The sequence below is a fragment of the Dermacentor silvarum genome, chromosome 1 (genome assembly GCF_013339745.2).
Source record: "Dermacentor silvarum isolate Dsil-2018 chromosome 1, BIME_Dsil_1.4, whole genome shotgun sequence".
NCBI lineage: Eukaryota > Metazoa > Arthropoda > Arachnida > Ixodida > Ixodidae > Dermacentor > Dermacentor silvarum.
In genome coordinates, this window is record NC_051154.1 from 79412070 (window position 1) to 79437350 (window position 25281).

Below are 25281 nucleotides of genomic sequence, written 5' to 3' on the forward strand. Positions count from 1 at the left end.
ATCGGCCATTGATTGAACGCGATGATTCTTAGGCAAAAAGGGCGAAACTTGACGAATTCGGATATGGTAGCAAGTCACAATCGACAGGCCAGGCTGACGGTGCGAAGAGGCGCCAGCTCAAGTGCCAGTATCAAAAGCTTTTCCCGACAAATATATACCTTCCTGCCTCAAATATCGCATGTCAAGTGCTCGCAATGTCACTATAGTACTCTCTTGTGCAGCTTCAAGTTCGTCAAATAATGCTTCGACTGTGTTCAAGGCTGGCAGAGCTTACTTCCAATGCTTGTCGGAATAGGGTTGGCAGCTCCTGCCATCGTTTTTTTTAACAGCGGAGCTGTTTAAACCGGGCATAATGTGTCTGCTGAATCCAAAAATGTGGGCCGATCCTGGTGGTAGTGCAGAAAGGGTCCAAGCGCAATGACGCACACCCCTGTGAACTAGCGAAACTGAGCCTGGCTAAGTCTAGCTAAGCATGGTTGGGACTACTTAAGCTTAGTCAGTCATCAATAGTCAATCAATAGCTAATCCGGAAAATTCCAGAAAATGCTGGGGATTGCTTGGTAGCGCTTAGCCTAGCCCAAATACGTGGCCAATACCTTGCGATAGCTAATCGATCGCTATTCAATAGCTAATCAATTATTGACAAATAATCAATACATTCCGGGAAATGCTGGGGATGACTTCGCAGTGCTTAGCCTAGCCCAAAAGTCAGGACTAACTAGGTGCCGATCAGCTCCGCTGTCTCTTTAGCATTGCGCATCCAGTGCAAGCTACGCTATTTTTTTTTCTGCGTGTGTACTGAGATTCGCAAATTAAAAAAAGAAAGTAAAATTAACCATGCATACCATCAGTTATTGCATCGAATTCAGTGTTTTGTTGCTATTTATTTGTACTCTAACACAATAAAGATAATGACAAATCATGAGTTTTAGCGTTCTAAAGCTGCAATTGGCTATGAGAGATGCCGTAACGGGAGACTATTGGATTAACTTTGACAACTACCACCTGGGGTTCTTTAACGTACCACTAAATCTAAACAAACGAGCTTTTTTGCATTCCTATAGGAATGCAAAAACGCTTCCTCTCGGAAAATACCCTCCCGGAATGCGGGCACTGCTGTGTGCTACTTCGTTGCATTGAAAGCTAACTCGTTAGATCATGGTTTGAAATTATCATATACTTGTGTTTGCTAGGGACATCCCACCAGAAACACGTTTAATTATGGTCGAGTTTATTAAGCACGTACGTAATTTCTACTCCCCGTCTCCCTCTGAATCAGTCGCATCCGGTTCCAACAACCGTATAAAAAACCGCACAGGTCATTTTTATTTTTTTTTGATTGGCGGAAAGCCATAATGACACTTGCACTGTTTACTGGTTTCCTCCGGCTCATGTCGGCTATTTATGTGGCGCTGCAGCTGTCTCACGTGTTATTGAGAGCGACGCTTCTTCCGGGAAGGATTGCACCCAGTCAGCGGATGTCCACGAGGAAAATCTGTATTCGCGAATGTCACCGTCATCTGACAATCTCTAACTCGGACAAAGGTTTTGACAGAACTGCATTTGAATTTTGCAGCAACTGAACATCACAGTTAGATGACGTCTTACTTTACCACGGTCTGTCAATAGCGTACTGCCATGACTTTCAGAGAAAGCGCGAAAATAATCATTCATGAAAGAACCAAACATATACGACATACGACGACGAAGCCTCTGTGAAAGCATGGAACTGGTAAAAATTCGTCTATACGGTTGCGATTTTTTTTTTTTGCCTTAGAACTACAAGGGGAAAAGGCTGGCTAGCTAGTTTGTCTGAACGCAAAAGCAGCGAAACGATAGGATATGAAGGGGAGCATGAGGAGGCGGGTACCATGACACTTTGCACATAACGTGTCTACGCACTATAGTTTACAAGTTTTTGCTTTCAGACGCTTGGCTATCTATTTTGTAGAAGGTTTGCTTTAGTAGAGCAGGGATATGATTTATATATTTTATCAGTGACATACTTCGATCTACCACGATAATTATCCACTTGAGGCTCTTAAATTAGTAATAACAAGATATGGTTACAGTGTCATTCAAGTTTCGGGTGATTTTAGCTTTGCAGAGCTCTGCACCTGTCATCGCTACGGTGTTCAGCGCATCTATAGAACGTTCTAAATTGTCCGGATCTGACGCATTTTTCAGAAGCGAAATTTCGCAGTCATTGGCTGCAGCTATTACGGGCGCAGGAACTAGACTTTGTCGTTTTTATTGCGACAGCAATTATACGGACGCACAAGGCGCATTCGCGCCGCCGCCGCCGTACTGTCACAGTATCGACGCGCCTGCGCAACAGTAGCGCCAGTTGCACCAGTTGAAAGCCCGGAAGTTTCAGCCTTGGCAGAGAAACCATGCATCATAGAAACAAAAGAAGCAGACGTCACTTTGCTACCTAGCAGTTCGTGAGGTCTCCGCGGGAAGACAATGTATTTCGCTTTGTCACTGCTAGACGTCTCTGCTCAAGCTACGTAGCAAGCAGGTATAGGTAGCGAAACAAGGTAGATAGAGAAGTTTTGAGGAAGAGAAAAAAAGGTTAAGGGGATGTATACAAAATGCTAGAATGAAAAACATGTATAGCATGCCTGATTAACTCAAGCTCGGTAGGTGACTATTTGCCATCGTCGTCGTCGTCATCGTCGTCGTCGTCGTCAGCAGCAGCAGCAGCAGCAGCGAGAATTCGCGCTCTCTGGAAGAAGGTGGAGTCCTCAATAAAACGAGTCCCATCCCTCAATTCTCAACGTATCTACTCTGCGTTCCAAAAATGTGTGGTCCACCGTGACCTTGTAAGGGACGCACGTGAAGCCTTATAGTGGTGCTGCTGTCGCCAGCCATGTTTAGGTATGTTGAGAGAGAGAAATAAATAAGTAAACTCTCACATGCTTTTTGCCGGGATGCATACGACACTGACTTGCTGCTCTGCATAGGGAGGGGGAAGGGAATTAAATGATTCCAGAGCAGAGTGAAAAAAAAGAAAATAAATAAATATAATAAGGTATGTTGATGACACAACCACTAAACAGGTTAAATAAACCTAGAAACATTCTGCACACAGCCAGCATGAACGAAGCAGCACGCAGAACAGGGGCCGTATTGACAAAGCTTTCGTTCGTAAATGCTGTTTGCCATTGGCCGTCCGCCTTTGCTAATACTAATATGTCCCGCATCGCGTTTAACAGGCACATGTTCTTACGAACGGCTTTAGCGTAAGAACTTTTTATCAATACTGGCTCAGAAGTACGACACGTGACTCGTAATTTATTTTGTGTCATCTTGTACCCTCAGCCTTTGCGCACGGGCGCAATTGAACTTTACTCGAAGTGTTCAGACAGTTAGCTCAGGAGAAATTCTTATCAACAGCTCAAGAAAGCCTTCACCGAGTGAACTCCATGTTCCCTCTTCTGCGCATAAGCCCCTATAAGACAAATATGCATTACCTATCCGACCGGGGAAAGAAAAAAAAATGATTTTATTTTTACCACGAAAATTGGGGGTGTGGCAGTGCCGGCTCCAAAATCGCAGTCTCCGAGAGGGCTCATAAAAGTGTCCGATTAGAGCCACTTTGTAAATATGTTTACCCCAGTTGAGTCGCCCGGCATCAGTTAAGATGGGCCAGAAGCTGGCAGAACCCTCATTAGACAAGGGATCCGATAGGTCTGCTGGTCATGCTTGTACTCTGGTGATGATAAAAGCGTCCAAGTAGCAGAAGCAGCGATGGGCCTTTCTGTAAAGAGAAAAACTTTCCACAGTCACTCAGACGGAAACTGCTTGCTTGTCTCGCTGCTAATTTGATCACTGAATGATTAAGACAACATTTGGCAAGCGTATCAAACCAATTATCAGCCCGCTCAGCCAGTAACTTGTTTATTCAAATATTAAAAGAAAATAATTTGGGCAGTGCATTTATTAACTTCTACGGAACAAATGAACACAACCTGAGGGGTGGTGGCCCCAAAGCGAACTCACATTCTTTAACTGCAAAATTGAACACACGGGGTTCTACTCGGACTGCGGCAAGATTGCGGCGAATTTAACACGCTAAAGGAGTTTCAAGGCAGGCGTGGGCGCCAGTAGCACCATACCTTTGTGGAGTAAACCGCAATTTGATCAAACTACTTCACTATCGCTTGCTCTCTCAACATTAAAAAAAAACCTATTCCAAGCACACGAGGCACACCACCTTTCCTCTTTTTCAATGTTTTGCGCAACGCCAGATGCCGATGAACATGTGTACGTGAGAGTGTTGCGAAGTCTCACGCCGCTTTTGATGCCGCAGCGCGTCTACGTTCATCACAATCCACTGACTTTGACGTTTTCAGCTGATCGCAAAAAACAAACAAACAAAAATGTTATTTCCGAAGTAAAACTGATGATAAAAAACGTAATTGTTGCCATAACTTCCTGTGTGAACGTCTCATTTAAATCACGAAGTAAATAGTTTTTAAAAGTGTCAACCCGATCGAACAAACACTTCAAGTGCACAGATGATAAATTGTGAGCTTCTATACAAGCTGTGTCCGGCACGCACTTTAATTACACAGCGCCCCACACGCGCAGTTCGCCCATTTATTTTTCTCTCTTGCTCACTCACTCATTTCTTCCTCGCGCGTTAAGCATGCCGCTACGCTCAGGCGAGCTACGAAAGCAAGAAAAAAGCCGCCAAGTGGGAGCCGAGTGCATGCGCAGTTCAGATATCGCCCATGGCAAGACACCCAAGGCTGCGGACAGACTGGTTCCTTCCTCGCGGAGAGCTTGCCAGAGCCTATCGCGGCATCCTCTGCGCCAGACACGTTCAGAGAGACCGTGCGCCGAGCACCGACGGCGACACTCCTTCGCGGCAACTTGGAAGTCTCCGCTCGAGTACAGGTTGGTCCGGTTCGCTTTCTGTGCGCCTGGTGTCTTCGTACAACGCCGAGTCAGTCGCACTGGCACCGCGAAAGGTCTCCGATGACTTCGGAACAGCCGGGGACTTGACGGCGCTCGCGTTCGTTCACGTCGGCCGATTTCGCGTTTTTCATGCCTTGCCAGTGCGAGCTGTCCTGCGCGAGGCAGGCCACGTTGCCAAGCATTGCGCAATCGATTGTACAATTTGGAAACGCCTTCAATGAGTTTATCGGCTGTCATAACGCAGCACACAAGGCACAGGTCATATCATTATGTGTTCATGTCTAAGGTAAACAAGTGCCGCCGTTTACCCGTGAGTGTTGTGGCAACGCGAAGACAATGTAGACAGAGAAGTCTCGTGTCATGCCGCTTCGCCTCTGGCAGGTTGAGCCATGAGCACCAACTCTGACCATATGCAGCGCAGCCTTTGCCTCTTGAACACTCATCGGTCTTGTACACCTGTGTATGCTATGCGTGTTGTTTTTACACGATGACTTGCTCGACGCATGTGCTATATATGCATGCGGCGATTCGGTCACGCTAAGTGTAATGTAGCGACTTCTTCAGATGTGTTCGTACCGATACGACGTGGCAGTCATCATGCGAGTAATCCATATCTTTCTACTGGCCTTTCGCTTCCTTATTGGTGCTTGAATTTTTAGGGAGGGCTAGAGTTTTGTGCAACGGAGAAAAATGCGACGACATTAATATATACATTGTGGTACGCAGTGCGACAGCAGATATTAAACTTGAGCACATACTGTCTCAAATATTTTCATTTGGGCGCTCTTTGGTCTACTGCTTTTTCATAGAACAGCCCTTCTCAATATATTCTTTTTAATATTGCAGACATTTCAGACATTCTGTAGCGTTTTATTTTCTTTCTACAGATAGTCTCTTTGTCAGTGCAAATTTTTCATAGTGTTAGATACGGTACGCATAATATGTTGTGCTTTGGCCTTTACGTTGACTTTAGAACGCTCCGTAAGTGAGTGCAATGAGGTATAATGCTGCATTCCTGTATGCCATTGCAACTTTGTCGCAAAGTTCGCAAATCAAAAAATAAATATTGGGATAAGTGTTCACGCGTTAGTTTTTTAGTATGCTTAATATTTAATGCTCAATATATGCAAGCTGATGTGTGCGTTTTACTTATAAAATGCTCGCTTCATCGGACGTCGTCCTTTCGCAACCTTTTCCCAGATTTGAATGCTAAGTATAGGGTAAACAACTGATGGGTTTTAGAGTATGGCATTACCTTTTGAGTAATGAACACCAAAATTGTTCACTCGAGAGTGCATGGTTCTTCCATGAAAAGGCGGGAGCTCACATATACGAAGGACATTGACGTGTTAAAAGGAGAGCACGTAAGCCACAACGTATAAGCAAATAAATGAATACACGAGTCAAAGCCAGATCGATAAATTTATAAACACTCGTATTCTTTGAAGGATGGCTTGTACTATTAGTAGCAGGCTCAAAAATTCTTATATCGTTCTAGCTGGAGTAAGCTAGATGTGAGGACGCTCGATCTTGGTCTTTAAGTGGGCCATGCACCCTTGCCTCATCGTTGCTTTATCGAATAACAGCTAGCAGAGGGGATCACCATTAGGCACGGTTGTGCACATGTCTTTGCCGAAAGTAACCACGTACGTACGTAGTTGTACGAACTTTTTCAGTCGATTATAAGTAGATAAATAAATGCACATTCGGTGTTTCACGTAATTTAAACCAAACAATATATATATATATATATATATATATATATATATATATATATATTTAAACCAAACAATATATATATATATATACGTGCGCGCGCGCGCGCTCGTGTGTGTGTGTTATGAAATTTTTGAGACTCGTCAATGGCGTCAGTCGAGCATGGAAACTTACCCTGTTACCGCGAATTCTACATCCCTCGTTGGATATTTTCATACGCCTTAAAGAAACGCATACCTAGAACCGAGACTTGTGCGAACATCAGTAACGCTGAGCACGTCTTATTCTGTAGGAATCTTGCCCGCCTTGCAGGCACGACCCGATCGACACACTTAGACGCACCGCACGGGTGCCCAGTTCGTAATTGCTCGAACGCGATTACGAATATCCTTGGTTGGGAGGCGGGCCGAATCGCAGGTTGCATAAATGTTAGTGACGGGTTCTCCACAAACTTGCCAGGCTGAATATAGGCGTTGAGCTCTTGTTGTCATTGCTGTATTATAAAGACCTCTGTTGCTCCTCTCGCTCGCGAGTATTTGAGCTAATGGTATTATACTGGGCAGACACATATATAATCTCCAGGATATGCATAAAGCACGGTGTAGAGCAATATATAGGTAGGTTTCCGTGTGCAGTTGGCTGAACATGGAAAGTAACCGCCGCCAAATGCATGCACAATTTCAGGCGTAAATGAATCGGCCTCATTTTCACAAGCGTATTTCACCGATAAAACCGACTAAAAAAGAAATCGCCATTGACTCATGAATCGATTTATCAGAAACTTAATCGGTCAAGCGCTAAGCCTTACTGTGTCTTGTGCATGTGACATATTTCTACGCGTATTTTAATCGAACGGTTTCTCTGAGAGTCATCAAATTTTGTAATTTTTTTTTGCGTCTAATACTGCTACCACTGTACTCAAAGACGGCGATGCCTTCATTGCATGTTTATACCTGACACAAATGGTGCCACTAGCGTCGGTGACTTCCACTAACAGGAGCACATGAGCGAATAAAAAGGGCAGTATAGACGACATGGTTCAGTTAAAGAATATCTGTTTTCCGCTAGTTCACTATAATAAAAACATTGCTGTACATTAAAACTAAATCAAATGGACATTTCAGTTTCTTAAAAAGGTGCTTTTGGATGAGCTAAGCTTACGTTATGCGTCTTGCATCGCACAGCCCGACTCACTTACTTAATGAAGCGCGATGTTTTGGAAGATGGGTGACGCGGAAAGGTAGCATGCATCTGCGACGTTATCAGACATGGAGTAATTCGCTTGCGCACTTTGTGCCGCTATTATTCCAAGAAAAAGAAAACACGCAGTCAGCATGCTACGCATTAAAAAGTTAGTAAATGTGTCAAATATCGGTGAAATCCGGCGCCCGTATTCACAAAAATGTTCCTACGCTATAGCTGTTCGTAGGATCTGTTAGAACGATAGACTAAAGCTAGCGCATTCCACGCACTAGCTTGTTTGGAATAAAGAAAGAAGTAGAAAACCTGGGGTGGTAATCGTCTGCAGCCTTACAATTTATATTACAGTGCCAACATTACGATTACAGAGCCCGCAGAAATGTTAGCATATTTTCCGCTTTTAAGGTGATGAGCAGCCTAGGAACAAGATTACTGATCCACCGATGAGTCAGTAGATCTGGCAACAGCATGATTCAAACGGTTCGTTGTTTTTCTACATGTATACATATACAGTAGCTAGGTTGATATATGATTAGTATCACACCCACTGGAAGGAAATACCCGAAGCCAAATAAGTCCACTCTCTCTCTTGTTTAACTCGTATATTTTCTTTTTTTTTTCGATGTTCTTCTTTAAAGCAGGCAAATCTAAAAACCTAGTCACAGATTACGTTTATAGATCGAACCATGGGGACAGAGCGGACCGTGGTCGCGCGGGGTCAATAGACTCTGGAAGAAGCTTCTGTAGCGATACAACTCATTTCTACTGTGTGTGCACGTACGCAGTCAAAACTGGTGAGCTGTTGCGTAGCGGTGAGCTAGCCCATTGCGTAGCAAAAAAAAAAAAAAAAAGCACTATGTTGTCGCTCTTCAATGGTTACCTTTTATGAGTGTGATGAAAATAAGCCGACCATCAATAGAACTGTCCACAGAGAACAGCGTCACTGACCCTGAGGACTCGCTGGCGGACGATATATGGGTCGTTGCTACATACAACGGGCCACGTGGGCCACGCGTTCTGCGTTAAGCGGAATTGGCGGACTTTTCTTTTCATGGAAAGTCATTTCACTTAGGCGTCCGCGAGCCACGTCCACAGCTCAGTAAAATCGGCACTGCTTAACAGTGACCGAGGGTCACTTCAAGCAACAGTACACACAAGATTTATGCTTGCTCAAGTATTCAATAGAAATTTTGACGAAGACGTGGCTTCGTGGGACAAGAAAATCGTAAGAGAAGCGACTGATTTCAGAGGGTTATGCATGCGTATACTGATGAGAACGATCATTTACCGTTATCTCGAAAACTTGATGGTGTCAGATGCATGACTGCTATACAAGGTTTCACAAAGGATGACAGTCATGGAGTGAGAAGTGTCGTGAGTAACAATAGTACTAATATCACGGGAGCAGTGTAAAGATCAATGAATAAAATAAAATAATTAAAGAAAAGCTACGAGAGGTTTCGCTTTTTGAAGCGAACGTAATGGCGATAGCCGGTGTTACCAACGTTTCCTCAATGTGCTTACACTTGCACTTGCACAATGCACTTCACAGCGCGTGTGTGTCATTTACGATGTTATAAAGCTTTAGATTTTCTTAGCTCGTACCTTTGTTTCGTGTCGTCGGCGCCGTCCGCAGAGCAGACCTTGGAAGCGCACGCGATACCGCGTGTGCTTTTACCAATGAGAGAAGAGACTTCGGTCACGTGACGCAAAGCTCGGACCCAGGACCAATTGCGCCTGCGGTATCGTAGAAGTTCTGCCGCGACGCGGTCACGCCTCACCTTCCCCTTTGCGAGTCAGTGGCGGCGCGGGCGTTTGCCGCCACGTCGCATTAACCAGATGGTGTTTACAGGAGCGCCGGTGGCTCGCTCGGCGCGGCCCGGCTACGCCAGTGTACGCTTAGAACTAAGAAAGCCGGCGAGCACTCCAGCATCGGAGAGGAGCTCAGTAGTTTAAACCGGAACACTACAAATATCCTTTACACAGAATTGTCATGGAGGAAGCAGGACCTACAGACCCCAAAGTGATTCGGCGTGCTTGATATCGGGAGTGAGAACGCCGAGCCCGGGCCACAGCTCAAGCTTAATTATTGGCATTACATGCTCGTAAAAATCGTGCAGTTCTTTTACATCACATTATGATGGTTCAATTGAGACTGCTCATTCACTGACATTCCCTCCGACAAGTGTTTCAGCATTGCTTTTCATCCCATGAGGAATATTGCTGTGCACACAAATAAAGATTGCTTTACACTATCGCGCATAGAGTTCCCATGCTTGCAACGCCAGTCTCTATAGTCCTTCGCGTATATATAGCCCACGTAAAGCGGTGTGCAACTGCCTCACCGCACGTGCGTCGAGCTATAACATACGTGCTCCGGCTGTTCCATCAGGTCAACGGAAGTGCCGTGATGCAGTGTTTAGAATACCTGCCTAACAGTCATGAACCCCACCGCGTTGAAGGACTTTACTTTATGGCCCCATTTCCCCTATAACTGCGGACAAATCTATATACGACCGCCCAGGAGGGATTCGTATATCCACGATGATCATTAACCGAAAAGCTAAATAATCTCGCTGATTTCGTGTCTGCAAGCCACGCTCATAAAAATTCTGGCTTGTGTGTATACACTTGTTTGCGTTGTCTTGCTCGCCTGCCTCGCGCTGCGCTTCTAGATTATGAAGCGCTGAACCTGGTGATTTTCGCTTTCCCCAAAACTGCTCAAAGGCGGCGCTCAGGCGGAGCAGTTTCCGGCAAGTCTCGCCAGGCTAGATCCGCCTGCAGCTAACAACATCATCTTCCTCTTTACACAAGTGCCCACTGCACTGCTCGATTAAAAGGGCGGGTATATAATATAAAAATTAATTTAGCTCGATTCCATTCATTCCTTCTTATCCATCGTTCACAGCCAGCCGATCCTGGTGATAACGTATAAAGGAGCACCACTCGGATCACTGACGGAATAGCCACTGCAATAGAATCGTCACATTATCCCTGCCTCAGCTCGGTTCCCCGGCCGAGAATATGTTGAGGGCCGTATTCACAAAGCAATTCGTGCGCTAGAGCAACACACATGACGATCCATGACGTCATGCTACCTGGCCCGACTGCCATAGAATCTAATGGGGATGTCCCCGGGTAAGCAACGGTGATTTTGACGTCACCGCTTTCGTCACGCCAGCCTTGGCAATGGAAATTGCGTGCCATGCACGCAGCATGACGTCATAGATCGGAGTGTGTAGGCCTGTGCTATCTAGGTGGTGTTGGCTGGAGTGGCTCGAAAAATGAGGTGTTAGCCAATCGTGATAGCGCTCATATTATTAGCGAAAGTGGCTGGCAATGACAAGCAGTTCTCACGAACGAAAGACTTTCTGAATTTGACCTCTGCCACAACTGCCCGGAAGCTGATTTTACGAGCAGCTCTAGCGAACGAACTGCTTTGCCAATATGGATCAAAGGCAGTCAACCGGTGACAAAGAGTTCTTGGGAACAAAATACTCTAAATTTAAATCCCAGGGTCCTTATTAACAAAGCAATTCGTTCGCTGAAGGGCTCAAAATGATGGGCGTGGCCAATAAAATATTGCGAAAGCGAACATATCGTTTAGCGATAGTGGTCGGCCAGTGACAAAGAGTTTGGAAAACTTTCTGAATTCGTCCTCAGTTGCTTCACTGTGCACGTCGTATCAATCACTACTTTGTCACAGGAGTGCTGCATTCATTAACGCACTTTCTGCAGCTTTCGTATTCCTGCACACAAATTCTTTCGTGAAAAAGGACCGTCTTTTAAAGTGGTTATTTTGTGTCCCTTTCGACGGTGCTTTCACTGTCATCTGACTATCGCGGTCGGCTGGCACTCGAATAGCTTTTTCGTATGAAACAAAGCATTTTTGGGAAGCCAAGACAATTCCGGCCACAACACGTTAGAAAAAAAAAAATGCCAAGACGACATTTAGGCGACACTCTGCGCAACTGCATAGTACTAAATGAACAAAAGCGGAAACATGCATAGTACGATAATACACGTTGCTGATGTCCAAGGCCGGGATGACATCATGAGAATGCGTTCAAATTCTATTTTAATCAGAATGTTTCCTCCCTTCACCACCGGGGAGATTCTGCCAAAAAAGCTTTTCATACCGACAGTCTATAGCCTAGTGAGCCGAGGGACACCGTCACATTGGGCTCAGCACAGATGAACAACAACTAATGAACGCCTGAAGTAGCGTTTGGCAGAAAATATTATGCATTTGAGACACCAGATGTTGCTGCTCATGCCGAGGCATACGGGCACGTGTATCAGAATCCGCAGACGGTATGCAAGAGCTCGTACCCTGCACAAATGAAAACGGATGCACTTGGAGGCGGGCGAAGGCACTCTCGCGTTAGAGCGAGCATCGGCAGAATAACGCTGGGGGCACCGCGCTAATGCAAGCGACAAAATACGCAAACGTTTCTTATCGTTCTAAGCGTTAGCTCATCTGCGTGTAAAAACAAATTGCTGGCATCGGCTGTAAAACTGGTAAGGCACTGAAATCGCCCTCTGAACAGACGGGTGACATTTGCAAAACGAAGCCAAATACGTTACCCATACGCCACCTAACTTAGACGAAAAACAAAAAGCACAATAAAATCGTTAAAAAAATGATCGACGTAGCTCGCACTAACAAGAAGTCATTCTCGCTGTGGACAGAAGAAGAAAATCCCCAGGGGCCGAATCCACAACGCTCTAAAGCAAAGCTGTCTTCGATGGATCAAATACCAGCAAATGTACTTGTATAACCCCTCTATGCTGACGGACAAAATAGTGCGAGTAAGCGCACCTCTGTTCTGCGTGATAAGCAAATAAATTCTTACATCCCACCTGAACATATAATGTCGGCTGACAGGTATGCCAAAAGTACACCGACCGTTTAATGGAATTGCGCATTACATTCAACTACTTCTTTGATTTTATTTGATTTGGCCATTCGGTATGTGCCACTGGGTGTCTGCCCATTTTTGGAGAAGCCTCTAGAATGGGTACGTGCCACTGTGGCACAAGAGGTACAGAATCCTTAAACGTAGCTAGATGTGTCGTACTTCTCTGTACATGCACATGTCATCGCCCTTTCCTATATACAAACGTCATACATTGCCTGTGTCTTCGTGACTTCGCTGCGTAGACGTCCGACAGTGTGTAGCTGCCGGATTTGTTTTATTTTTGTTTCTCTTTTTGATGGTGTAGCCATCATGGACTATACCGACGCAGGGGATTGGCCCCACTGGTATTTGCATTTTGGTATAGCTTGCGAGTGATGTAGTGAGCATTAACATAAAAACTGCATGAGGTTAAAGTTGTGACTTTTGTGGTGGATAAACATTGATTGATTGATTGATTGATTGATTGATTGATTGATTGAACTCCTATATTCAAACAAATGGCACTATGGCCTCAATGTGGGAGGGGGGGTGTAGGGGCTATAGTAGGAAGGAAAAAAAAAACAAGAAAGAAAAGCGTTTACTTCACATACGGCGGTCGACGCCAGCCGAATGCGCGAATTCCCACAAGGAGATTAGCGTCTCTCTGGCATGCACGTCGTTCCCATTGGGCGTGACCCACTCTTAGGAGAGGTGATTCGGGGATGCAGTTGATCGGTCCTTTTGCTCTGCAGGCCACTGCAGTCCCAGAGGAGATGCTGAACGGTTGGGCTGAACCCCAGCCGTGCATATACTGCAGACAACCTGCGGCATTGTTGAAGACGTTTCTTCCTCTTCTGCCGCTTAAGCATTGTATGAAATTACACGTTGCATAATATTAAAGTAAACACATTTGCACGCGCATTGTCCTTAGTTGTATAGCGTTCGCCGCTTCACAAAATCTTCGCTTCATATGGGCTCCAAACATGCGCGTTGGGCCTGCGTAATTTTTGTTTTTTCCCCTCTCCGGGGGCGCCCGTGTTTTGTGCTGACGTGGTTTGCAGCTCAGCCAGAGTTGCAAGAGTACACGTGTTTTGCAGCCTTCATAATGTCTTTTTTATTTTTATTTTATATTTTTGCGACGCCAAATAAGGCATGATTTAGAGAGAGCGCGGACAAACGGCACGATTTCACAAAATCTTGTCGATGCTGTACTTTGCGGCAGTTATATACTGACTGAGGTCGAGCTCACGTTCTTTTTTTTTTTTTACCAGAATGTTTGTTGCAGTCTAATAGATGGCGCTTATATGCTTTTCTTCTGTGACAACAAAACACAGTAGCTGCCATGTCAACTGCGTGGTATATATTTAGCTTCAAGCCGACGCATGTGGGTTGTTTCATAAGTCGGGCTGAGACAGTCCGACCCGACAGCGTTTACATTAACTCTGTAATGCCCAAACACAGTTCCACATCGAGGAACATTAGAAGAGCTTGTACAATTTTATTTCTGACCATGAAGAGTATTCCGCGCAAAAAAAAAAAAAGAAAAAAATAGAACAAGAAAAATAAACAAACAATGAAATGTTATTCGACTATAAACTTAATTCATATAGTAATGAATAACTTAGTAATTAGTTTGCCGAGCTATCAGCATGAAAATTCACTCCAGCGTATCAAAACAATTCTACAGGATATCTGTTAAGTTTCCTGCTCTTAACTCAGAATTTCGAAGTATTACAACTCAATAATTAAACTGATAAGTTGTACAGCACAGGGTTAAGTACATAGTTTTTGCTGGTCCCGATCGCAGCTGCGTCGAGTCGGGACAACGGAGCATGCGAGAAGGACGACTGGCTCTCTATCGTCGCTGCCAGCGCATAGTCGCCTCAGACCGACAGCGGATTTCGCGTATACCTCGCCAGCGGGCCGGGCTGACTCCGGGTTGGCTCAAATGAAGAAGACGCTCGCTCAGGTTGATCCGCTAAGCCGAGAGGTGAATTTCAGCTCTAAAGACTGACGCAATCCACTTTTATCAGACAAACGAACACCCTGCATGTCAAGTGACCGAAGCGCGTTGTCCGCGCTGTGCTGCGTTCTCTCTTTCTAAGCACAAAGCTAAGACTGCAAAGGTGTGCGTTTCTTTTTTCAATTCAAGAAGAAAATGGGCATATATACAGTCTACCAGTCAATTTAAATGTCTTGTTTATTTGTTTCCTTACAATTTGAAAGTTTCTTGTCCAACATTTGCTTTTTTATGGTCTACCTTGTTATCGTCAACGAAGGGTCCCTGAAACACCACGGCGAAAGTGTAACATTCATTTATTTTTTAAATTCTAAGTTTTGTCACAAAAGCATTGCTCGCTTTGCTACAAGCACGCCGTTTGGTGCAAGGCCGAGCGCGTTGGAGCACGTGCGACGCGCGGCCGGTCACTGGTAGCATGCATGTTGCGCCGTAATTATTCTTTTCTCTCGCTACTTTCTTTTTTTCTCCAATGCGCTCATGAACGTTCCCTATTTCCCAGTAAGCAACCCCGTCACGGTGGGTGAGTGGTTATCGCGTTCTGCTGTTGAAGTCACGGGTTCGATTCCCGAACCTGGTGGCAGTATTTAGATAGAAAGGGAACGGGAAAAAATAAACTAAAATAAAAGCGCTCCCCTGCCGCGCTTTGGGTCTACGTTTAAAAACCCGGGGGCCGTATTCGGTAAAATCTCCCTCCCTCTTTTTTTTTATTTTTTGCGTGTGCAGGAGAGGTGTACTTATAAAGAATTGGCCGGCTAAAACAAACAAGAAAAGAAAAACAGGGACAGTACGTAACAAAGATAGGCCGGCTAAAACAGACGCAAGAAAAGATATATACAATAGCCACATAAATGTAAATGTAGGTCCGAAAGCGCTAACGCAGAGTTCACATAAAGTTCAAATTGGCGCATGGTATATCACAACACATAATTTGCACAGCAAGCAATGTCATTTAAGAATATAGAACAGTAACTTGTAATGAACTTGTATTTCGAGGGAGCGCAGTCTACCGTACTATATACAAGCTTACACCTCAGGTTATAACGAAGTATAGATAGAGTGCACTTGGCAAAAACATTAAGCTGCCGCGCATAACCACAGAGCATAATTACTATCTACTAGTAATTATCTGCAGTTCTTGTTGCTTCCAAAAATTTCCTTAAGGCACAGGCTGCACGCATTTGCAGTTCAGTTGCTGGGTATGGAGCATGAATACTGCAGTGCAACAACGGGTGAACAATACCTTTCTTTTTTATTCCTAGCAAGAGCACACCACACTTACGGCTCGTCCTAGCCTATGTAAAATAACACTTTGTGCGCCTAGACGTAATCTATGTATTACTGTTTCAAGGGAACGTGTAACCGTTACTGGAATGGTGAACTCTATTTTTATTTTTTTTGCCAATGTGAAATAAAACGAAGTTTAGACTACCGATCTCGAACCAGTTATCTCTCGATAATCGGACTGAATGTTGACTTAAACTTTTGCGTGCATCGTTATGTGTGAGAGGTATGAGAGGAGTCTTATTTTCAGTATGCGCCGCGCGTGCTAAACTGTCCGCCTGTGTGTGGCCTGCAATGCCACAGTGACTAAGAATACACTGAAATAAGATGTCATAATGCAAGTCTATGGCCTTTGTATATATATTTTGTACTTAATATACTAGAACAAGATCATTTCGATCATGCTCGTGAAATTAATGCTCAATGAAGATGCTTGAGAGTCGCTTAGGATGACACATCTGTGTGGGTGTTGCTGTTGTGTGCATATGAATATCAAGGAGGACATTATGACATAGTTCTACTGTGGTGGAGATAGTGATGCTTGATAATGTGAACGTTCTCTGTTCTCTCGTAGAGGGTACGCAAAATGCAGACGTTGAACTTTCCATTTGACACGAACCATCTATGTAAACCTGAATGCCATCCCTGCAGGTATTGTAGATATGCCACAGTGTTAACTGCTTCAGAGCTATTTCCGGTAGTTAAAATTTACGAGAGATGCCCGGTACTTTAGCCGAAACCTCTGGAATCGATAGCAGAGATCGGGAATGCTCAGCTTCTGCTGGCCAAAACTTATTCTCTGTGACAAGGTTGCTGCATTGTTGTATTGTCACGTGCACATGTGCACCATTTATATTATTTAATTTCTGACGAAGCGGGTGATGGGCATGCTTTGTTGCCAGGCGAAAACAATGGCGGCAAGTCTCAACAATTATCACATCCCGAGAGGAAGATTGGCGTGCCTCTGCTATTACCAAAGCACTTGCCATTGCAAGTGGTGCTCCAAGACATATATGTGGACTTCTGGCCGGAAGGCGGGTTCTCTGAGGTGCGGGAGAGATTGTGAAGGACCGGGCCGATACGCTATTCTTTGCCTTATGATTGCACAGTGCACGCGAAGCAGTGATGATTTCGTTCCCACAATGCGTCATAGAACATTTATCACCGCGTTAATGTTCTGTTCCATGTATTCTACACACAATGTCCATGTTTGTCCTCTGTCAAGGACCCCACCTAAGGACTTGTGTTGATGAACATGTTTTAGAGGTTTTCGATTTATCAATAGACAAAGCTTTTTCAGGAGTTTTCTTGTGAATGGGAGAACAGCAGTCTTTCCATGTGAGAGACATGCCTCGACTAATAAAAAATTCAGAGACAGCATCTAGGCTTTGTTGCAGATGCTGCTGTGTGACATGGATGCTTGAGCTTGAAATCCACATGCACATATCGTCTGTTTAAATAATTAGTTCAGGGAGACAGGCAAGGCACAGGGCATAAAGCAATTAAACAGAAAAGGACACTTCCTTGCTGAACACCGTGTAACTTTGCACTCCTTGTTTTTTCCGTCAAATGTATTGATGAATACTGTCCTTTCCTTTAGACAATCTGCGATCCAACGCATGCACCGTCCAAAGATGCCTAGCTGCAGCAGGTCGTGTAAAACTTGGAAGTGACTTGCTTTATCAAAAGCCCGCTTAATATCGATGAATACAGCAAGGGTAATGTTTCGGCATTGTCGTTCGTGCTCTGCATGCGTGACCAGATCCATCATAGTGTCCATGGTGCGACGCCGTCTGCGGAACCTCAGCATGTTATTGGGCAGCCTCTGGGTATTTTCAACCCACCACTGAAACCTGACATGAATGATTTTCTCCACTGTTTTACAGAAACAGCTTTTGAGGCTGACTGGACGAAATAAATCCGAAGACAGAGTCTTGGATTTATTTATTAATTATTATTATTATTATTATTATTATTATTATTATTATTATTATTATTATTATTATTATTATTATTATTATATAATATTTATATTATTTATATTTATAATATTATTTATATTATTATTGGATTTAGACGAAGTCTTGCCAGGCTTCAAGACTCGGACTGCTCTTACTGTTTTACAGGAATCCGGGAGGCGTTCTGAGATCTAAATGTCATACATGTTGCTGGGGGACCAAGATTTCTTAAAGCGCCGTAGGTGATGCCACCTGGCCCTGAGGTAGTCTTGTCACAAGTTTCAAGTGCGCATTTCAGTTCCCCGATAGAAAATGCCTGATTAATATCGTGTTTTGTTGATTGTAGTTGGAGGTGACTACAGCTTAAACTTCTGCGGCTGAGTTCTGAAACACTGCCGTGTTTCCATGACGCAGCATAATCTGATAGAATTCATTAGGAATTGTTGTTTCTGGAACTTTATTTGCGAAGGCGAGAGTCCTAAATGGCTATTGCTGTGTAACCGGCCCACTAAATTACCTTAGAACATTCCATAAATTCGGCTGTAGAGTTAAAGGGGTTAATGAAGAGCAGAATTCCCTCCACCGCATTGTGCCTAGCTCTGAGTAGTTCATATGCTGAATCTACAGCTACATAACCGTTTGGAATAGGAATCATCTGGAATGTGAGGTCTGTTTTATTTTCAATACGTGAAACAAGGCTTTCTACATCGCTTATTGTGTCTGCTTGTGAGTCATATGAAACCTGAATGCTTGCCAGTTTGTCATTTTAGTACTTCGCCAAGGCGGTGAACTGCGTAAGCGACGATGTCGGATAAGTATTGGGGAGTGGTCACTTCCTCTTGTCTCCGCATTTGTTCGCCACTCTATGCCACTTGCGAAATCCCAGACATAACGTATAAGATCCAGACAGCTCGAGTAGTTGTACCCAAGAAAGAATGTTACGGAGTCATCATTTAACAGACATAGGCCACTCTTATCGATAGCCTTCCGCAGTATGTTTTCACGGCCGTCACAGTGATTCTGCCCCACATAACGTTATGTGCATTAAAATCACCACATATGATAACAGTGCCCTTGCATATGCATAAAATCCGCATAAGGGCAGATAAGGAAACATTCGTAGATGGCTGAAAATATACACAAATTACTGATATGCTCACGCTTCCGATTTTTACGTCGATATCCAGAATATTAGAAGTAGACGCTCCTAATTTAAGTGACGGCAGGCCTTCACGCACACAGATCATCGCTCGACTTTGACCAGCAGATCTAGATGATGTGTAAACAAGATAGTACGCTAAGCGATGGTCAGTATACCCACATTTGCTTCCACTAGGCACAGCACAGGGAATGAAGGATGTGCCACCAGTTTCCGGAAATCTGCACTCTTCGATCTCAAGCTGTTAACATTCCATTGAATTATAGCTGCGTTTTGCAATTTGGAAAACAGGGCCTCTCACAGATGGTAAAAATATGTTCCCCAGCCCTCCACTACAGCACTTCTCATGGTCACTGTTTTGCTTAGCGGCGTTAGGTCCCATCACTCAATTTGCTCAGTCTCCCGTGCCAATGGGGGCTTTTATCTTCTTTGACACTAAAGAATGAATTTTCACTCGACAGTGTTGGGGAACTCAAACAAAGGACAGGGTGGGTTGTGAGTGCTTCACAGTCCCCTAAAGCATTCGATGGATGCATCGCCAAAATCGGCATTTGCAAGCAGCGCAAAGTCATCGTCGTCTCTAGAGGCTGCGGCAGACGTCTCTGGCAGCATCATTAATTCCCGTAAGCCTACGTGCTGCATGGCAGGACGTCTCGATCCGCCGCGGTATACATTTATGAACGCTATAAAACTGGTGCCTCACCGGATGCTACGTATACGTGCACGATTAATGTGTTTAACAGCTGACAAAGAGCGACCAGATGGAATGGCAGCCGCTGCATACGCAGCAGGCCTGAATAGAGGCATACCTGGGCATCGAAGGCTTTTCCTGTTTGTCTTTCGGGCGGGTGTGCTATTTTCATGGTAGAAATTAGCGTATATCCATTTCTTTGTTTTTCTTGATCGACATACACGTGGCGATGGGCGCGAGAGGAGAGCGCATCCTGTAGCAACGCGTGGGACTCGCGAACGAGCGACACCCTATTGACGGCAGGTGCCGCGCAGCTCGACTACGGGCTCTAGGCGGGCAGGTGAACAGTTGGTCGCTCTTTCGTGCTCGGGGTGGTCTCAAACGAAGCCAGTATGTTTCCAGACAGCGTAAGTTGCCTCACATCTGACTCGACGGATATTCTGGTGTTTTGAATTGCATGCCTACCACTGTTTGTCTATACGTGAATACATCACGATGAGCGTCACGCTAAGCGTATTCATCTCTTTCTCGTTTTCACCACAACACACATTGGAGCTGCTCGGTAGGCAGGATACACCAGTGCCGATAACAGAACGAAAGATTGCGTGAATCGCTCCTCCGAAAAGCGTTAAGTCAGATTTGGTTCGTATTTATACGACTCGCTTCTTCCGTGTTTCGCACTTCCTTCCTTTTCATGGCGCTCCTTGTGTCTAACGACCCGTGGTACATCACAGGCAGTGGACCGTGTTTGAAATGCATAAATTTAAGATAATGCGCTGAGAGAGAAAAGACGAGCCGAACATTCTCCTGTTTCGCAGGCATAAAAACATCATATTTCACAAGGAAAGAAGCACAATACAAGAGTTATTTCCTACTTTCATTATACTGCATATCTATCCCAACAGTACGAACACATTAGCACTTATTCTGTGGCTGACGCATAGCTTTCCGAAACCAATACAGCACAAGAACAAGGACACGCGTATGTGTCTTTGTGTGTGAGAGAGTGAGAGAAAAATAGGAGACGAAATACAGGGAGCTTAACCAGAAGAAATGTCCGGTTGGCTACCCTGTATATTGGGTGAAGGGAACAGGGTAGAAAAAACAGGGATAAAGGATATAATTGCTTCTGTAGACCAGTCGCCGTTAGACCAGAAGGGCCCCCTTTAAGAATGTCAAACCACTCTAGAAATCAAAGCGGTGAGGACAAATGCTTGTTCGTTCCGCGCAGTCCCCGTGACAGAGATCGAAAAATGTTCGATACTGTGTATAGGAGATCCGCCGCGAGATATCCAACTTCTCCAAAAGCTTCAGCCTCGCTCAGAAAGTTGAAAATTGTGTTACCTGTCAGAGCAGAAAAAAGACTGTTCTCCAAGAAACGCGAATTCGTATATGTCATAAGTCCAGTCGCACCAGAAAGCCGGATATAGCGCGAGTCAGTGTTTGCGTCAAGAAAGAAGTAGTTAGACGCAAGATGTTTCGCAAGGCGCCGAGAAAACACGCAGGACGAGTGCTGAGCTTACAAGAAACTGTTACATAACTCTAAAAGGCTATGCAACGCGTGCGCAAAACCTATAATACCCCTGACACACGGGCACTCTAAAGTCCTTTAAGTAAGGGGACATCTACCGGAATGGCGTTCAAGCGCAGTGACACACGACAAAGGAGTATCTCCCTCCCGTCAAAGTTCCTTTGCGGGAAAGAAGATCGGACATCTACTTTTCAAGCGTAAAGGTGTACTCTCGCATACAGCGTGCACAATAGACGAAAACGTGTTACATAACTTCGGTGCCCCGTAAGTATCTTTTTACCTTGGAAAATGTAATAATTTTTAGCGGCAATGTGATTTCTCAAACAGTTAACATTTACTGTAGCTATGCTCTCAAACGCTCTCTCCACGTCGCTGCCGCCGCTATGTTGAATTCCGAATAAGCGCATTATAAGCCATCAAAAATGGTAAAAAAAAGAAGTTTTTAGGTTGTACAATCACTAAATGTAATCTACATGCGCAGCTTCTTGTAAATGTTTTCGCTCTTGCTGCTTTAACAAGCAGCGCTTTTTTCTTCTTTTTTATTTTTTATTTTTTTGCGGCGTTCATTTGAGGCATCACTTAAAGAAGTTAGTGCGCTGCCGTGTGTCATCGGCGCAACTCCTTTCTGCAAAGGGTCCTTCGGAGTAACAAAAGGGGTTTCCTGCGAAGGACTTTACTTTTGCCCGTGTGTCAGGGGTATAAGAAGCGCAACGCGTTCATGACTATGATTGATGCTGCGTCCGCTTTTTTCTTTCTTTTTTACTGATATACTCTGTGCGTGCTTGTTTCGGCTTTATCTCTTTCGTTGCCGATATCAGAACCGTTCTGTTGGCTCACAACCTGTACGTTCTGCATATAAATCACTCGTGCGTTATTTATGTGCAATGAACACCTGGTCAACCATTGAGTAGAGCATTGCGCAGATGCACAGCGCCATTTCGCCACATTCGAATTTGGTGTAGAATTAAACAGACCGGCGTTTCACAATGTGTTATACCCCTTTATTTCTCAGCCCCTGTAATGCACAGCACGGCAGATGTTTCTGCGCGTTAGTGATGGTTCATACTAACAGCGCGAAAGCCACTTAAGCCCATCAGAACGAACATCGAAGCGGTGTGTCCGCAGCCTGGCATGCCCTCGCCTCTCAAACATTCTAACTTGACTGCTAGTTTTTCGTCGTATCACAAGCTAAAAATGAAATCGAAGAGAGTGGCGATGTGGGCTTGTTGGTCTGTCATCATGGAATGGTAATTTGGACAAAAAAAGTCGGTGTGTGATAAGAACCACAGAAAAAAAGTTCGTCGGATGCACCGTAGGGGTGGTCTATCGTATTCCGCTGTCATGCGGCAGATGCTGCATAGGCCAGACCAGAAGATGCATCAATGAGCGCTTAAGAGAGCACAGAAATAAAGTACAAAGTGTATCAGGTGACGGTTTTCTTGCTTTGCATTGCAAAACGTGTTCATGTCGCCCTCTTCTAGATGACACCGCCATTATATACAGGGATAAACGCGAGAATGTAAGATTGATAATAGAAACCGAGCAAATCCTCTCGGCCGCTGACCAATGTATCAGCGAACCGTCACTTTCATTGTCGGCGAGAGAGTTAGATTATTTGCATATGCCATAAAAGCTGACCGAAATTGCAGTTCATGATTCAGGTTCTTAGTGTTTTCTGGATGCAAGAGCCTTAGATTGCTTTTATGCCATCATGTACTTATCTTCAGTGTTGATATCGCTGTGCATGTGGTTTTTGTGTATAAGTACGACCGGTCCCGCAATTAAACTTCGTTGTTGAAAGTTAGCGCTTGTCTTCGCCTTCGTTTCTTCTCGTGTCCGTGTTTTTATGCGCTTCCAAATTACCATTCCACAAGCTAAAGACCATACGTAGATGAGTGAGTGTAAGAAACTATGCCACTTCGCCAAATGAAAGCTGTGTACTTTGTCCTTCGCCTGACGCATTTTATTTCTGATAAACGTCCCATGTCCACATTATCGTATTTTATTTACGTCACTACCTTTTCTGACAACTTTCGCTAGGCTTAGCAGTACGTATCAACAAGAAATTTCGAGAAGCAAGTGAGCGGCCTCTCTAGGGGCATCGGCCGCGCCTGAAAAACAGCGCTGAGGGCGCGCGAGCCCGTTTGGCCCGATGCTGAGGCCGACACTTTGCGTGCGGATGGGGAAAGGTCCAGGGGCGCCACGCTCTGGAACAGGTCGCGATAGTGACGTCTCTGGCCGCTTTTCCGCGTCGTCACACGCTTATCACCCACAACTACGCCGGGCAGTTTGCGTCACCCTGACCACGCAGCGTCGCGTGACCAACGCCATCCGAGAGGCGCAGACAGCGCCGGGGTACCTCGCGAAGACAAAGAGATAAAAAAAAAAAAAGAAGCCCAGTCAAAGCGACAAGACTGAAGCTTACGCCTATGACGCACCTATACTTTTGCAGATTGTGTGAGCAGCAGACAATATTTGGTAGAAGTTTTTCAGAGCAGCGCAACACATGGCACGCGCCATGATGAGAGAGAGAGAAAGAGATTCTCGAAGGATCCAACCACGGAAACTTGTTTGCTGACCGACGGTGTGGTCACGTGACGACGCGTCAGAAGGCAACCTTGAGATTGCTGGGTCTTCCCTCGGCGACCTTGTCCTTGTTCAGCGATCGAGAGACTTTCCCTCGAGCGATTTTCTCTGCGCAAGCGTGTCGTAAGAATCGGCCAGGTCGGGTGAAACCAGTCCGACGACAGTGGCGCAGCGGCGACTGCTCGGCTGGCCGCGGTCCCCTCGCCACTGAGGCGCGACCCAATGCATCACAGTCACGTGCTCGACCACACTGCGTACCCGCACTGAAGAAGGGCAGTATGTATAGGGCTGATAAAATGGGAGCCTGTTCAAGCATAAGTAGACGAGCTCGTATTCACAAAGCAGCTCTTATGTTTCAGTGGCTCGTAGGAAAAAGTGCCAGCTAATCACGATAACAACCACGTTATTAGCGACCAGCCAGCCAATGACGAACATTGTTCTTACGAACGAAAATGGTTGTGAGTTCGGCCCAGTGGGCCTGAATTCGCAAAGCTTCGTAAGTGGTGTTTGTTATTGGCTGACCGGCATTCGCTAATAATATGTCCAGCATCAGGATTGGCTTGATTTTGCTCTTACGAAAAATTCTAGCGTCAGAGCCTTTTGTGAATACGAGCCCTGGGGTCGAATTCACAAATACTTTCGTTCGTAAGTACTCTTTGCCAGTGGCCGGCCGCCTTCACTAATATTATGTCCGACATCATGATTGGCTCGCATCTGCACAAACGAAAAATTCTAGCGTAAGAACATTTTTTTCTTTGTTTGTGAATACGAGCCGTGGTTTAGTAAGTGCCCACAACAGTATGTGTTGCTGCATGCGCTTAGCAGAACAATTAAGTGTGTTGCTATGGAGAGCACTGCGCACACACGGGCATGAGGCACCATATTGTGCATATTTGCGCATACTAAGCGACAGCAGGACGTATTTGTACATCCGCTGGCTTCTCTCCCGCATGTTTTGTGCATTTGTGGGTTAGTGATGTGTGTACATCCTTTTATCATTTTCTTCGCTTTTTATGCCGTGCCGATGAGAGGATCCATCGCCGTCGGCGCTATATGATGACAAGATCTCTTCTTATTTTCAGTCCAATGGAGCACATCTCTGTCGTTTTGTATACAGATAGCCGTTGAATCCATCGTCTAACTTGTAATATCATTATCAGCTTTACTCGCGTATGCTTTTCTTTTACTTCCCTCCCTCGACTTTGTGTTCCGCCATCCTCTAGATTGTTTTGATCCATTTCCACCCCTCTATGCAGAGTGACATGTCAGAGGTCATGCATGCTATACTCGATTTCATTTTCAAATATTCATT

The 25281-nt window shown here is 45.0% G+C and overlaps 1 protein-coding gene across 2 annotated transcripts in view; it reads left to right on the plus strand.

The window, feature by feature from the left end:
* Positions 1 to 4744: 4744 nt before the first annotated feature.
* Positions 4745 to 25281, plus strand: part of LOC119431381 (tyrosine aminotransferase) — a 61953-nt gene continuing 41416 nt past the window's right edge. The window contains exon 1 of one of the 2 annotated variants that reach the window (XM_049670289.1): positions 4745 to 4905. Coding sequence is in view for 1 of the 2 variants with exons in the window: in XM_049670287.1 (XP_049526244.1) it covers positions 20245 to 20259 (15 nt within the window). In the remaining variant the exon portion in view is untranslated. Of the gene's footprint in view, positions 4906 to 20119; positions 20260 to 25281 lie in introns of those variants that run through there. The other variant, XM_049670287.1, reaches the window with a different exon arrangement.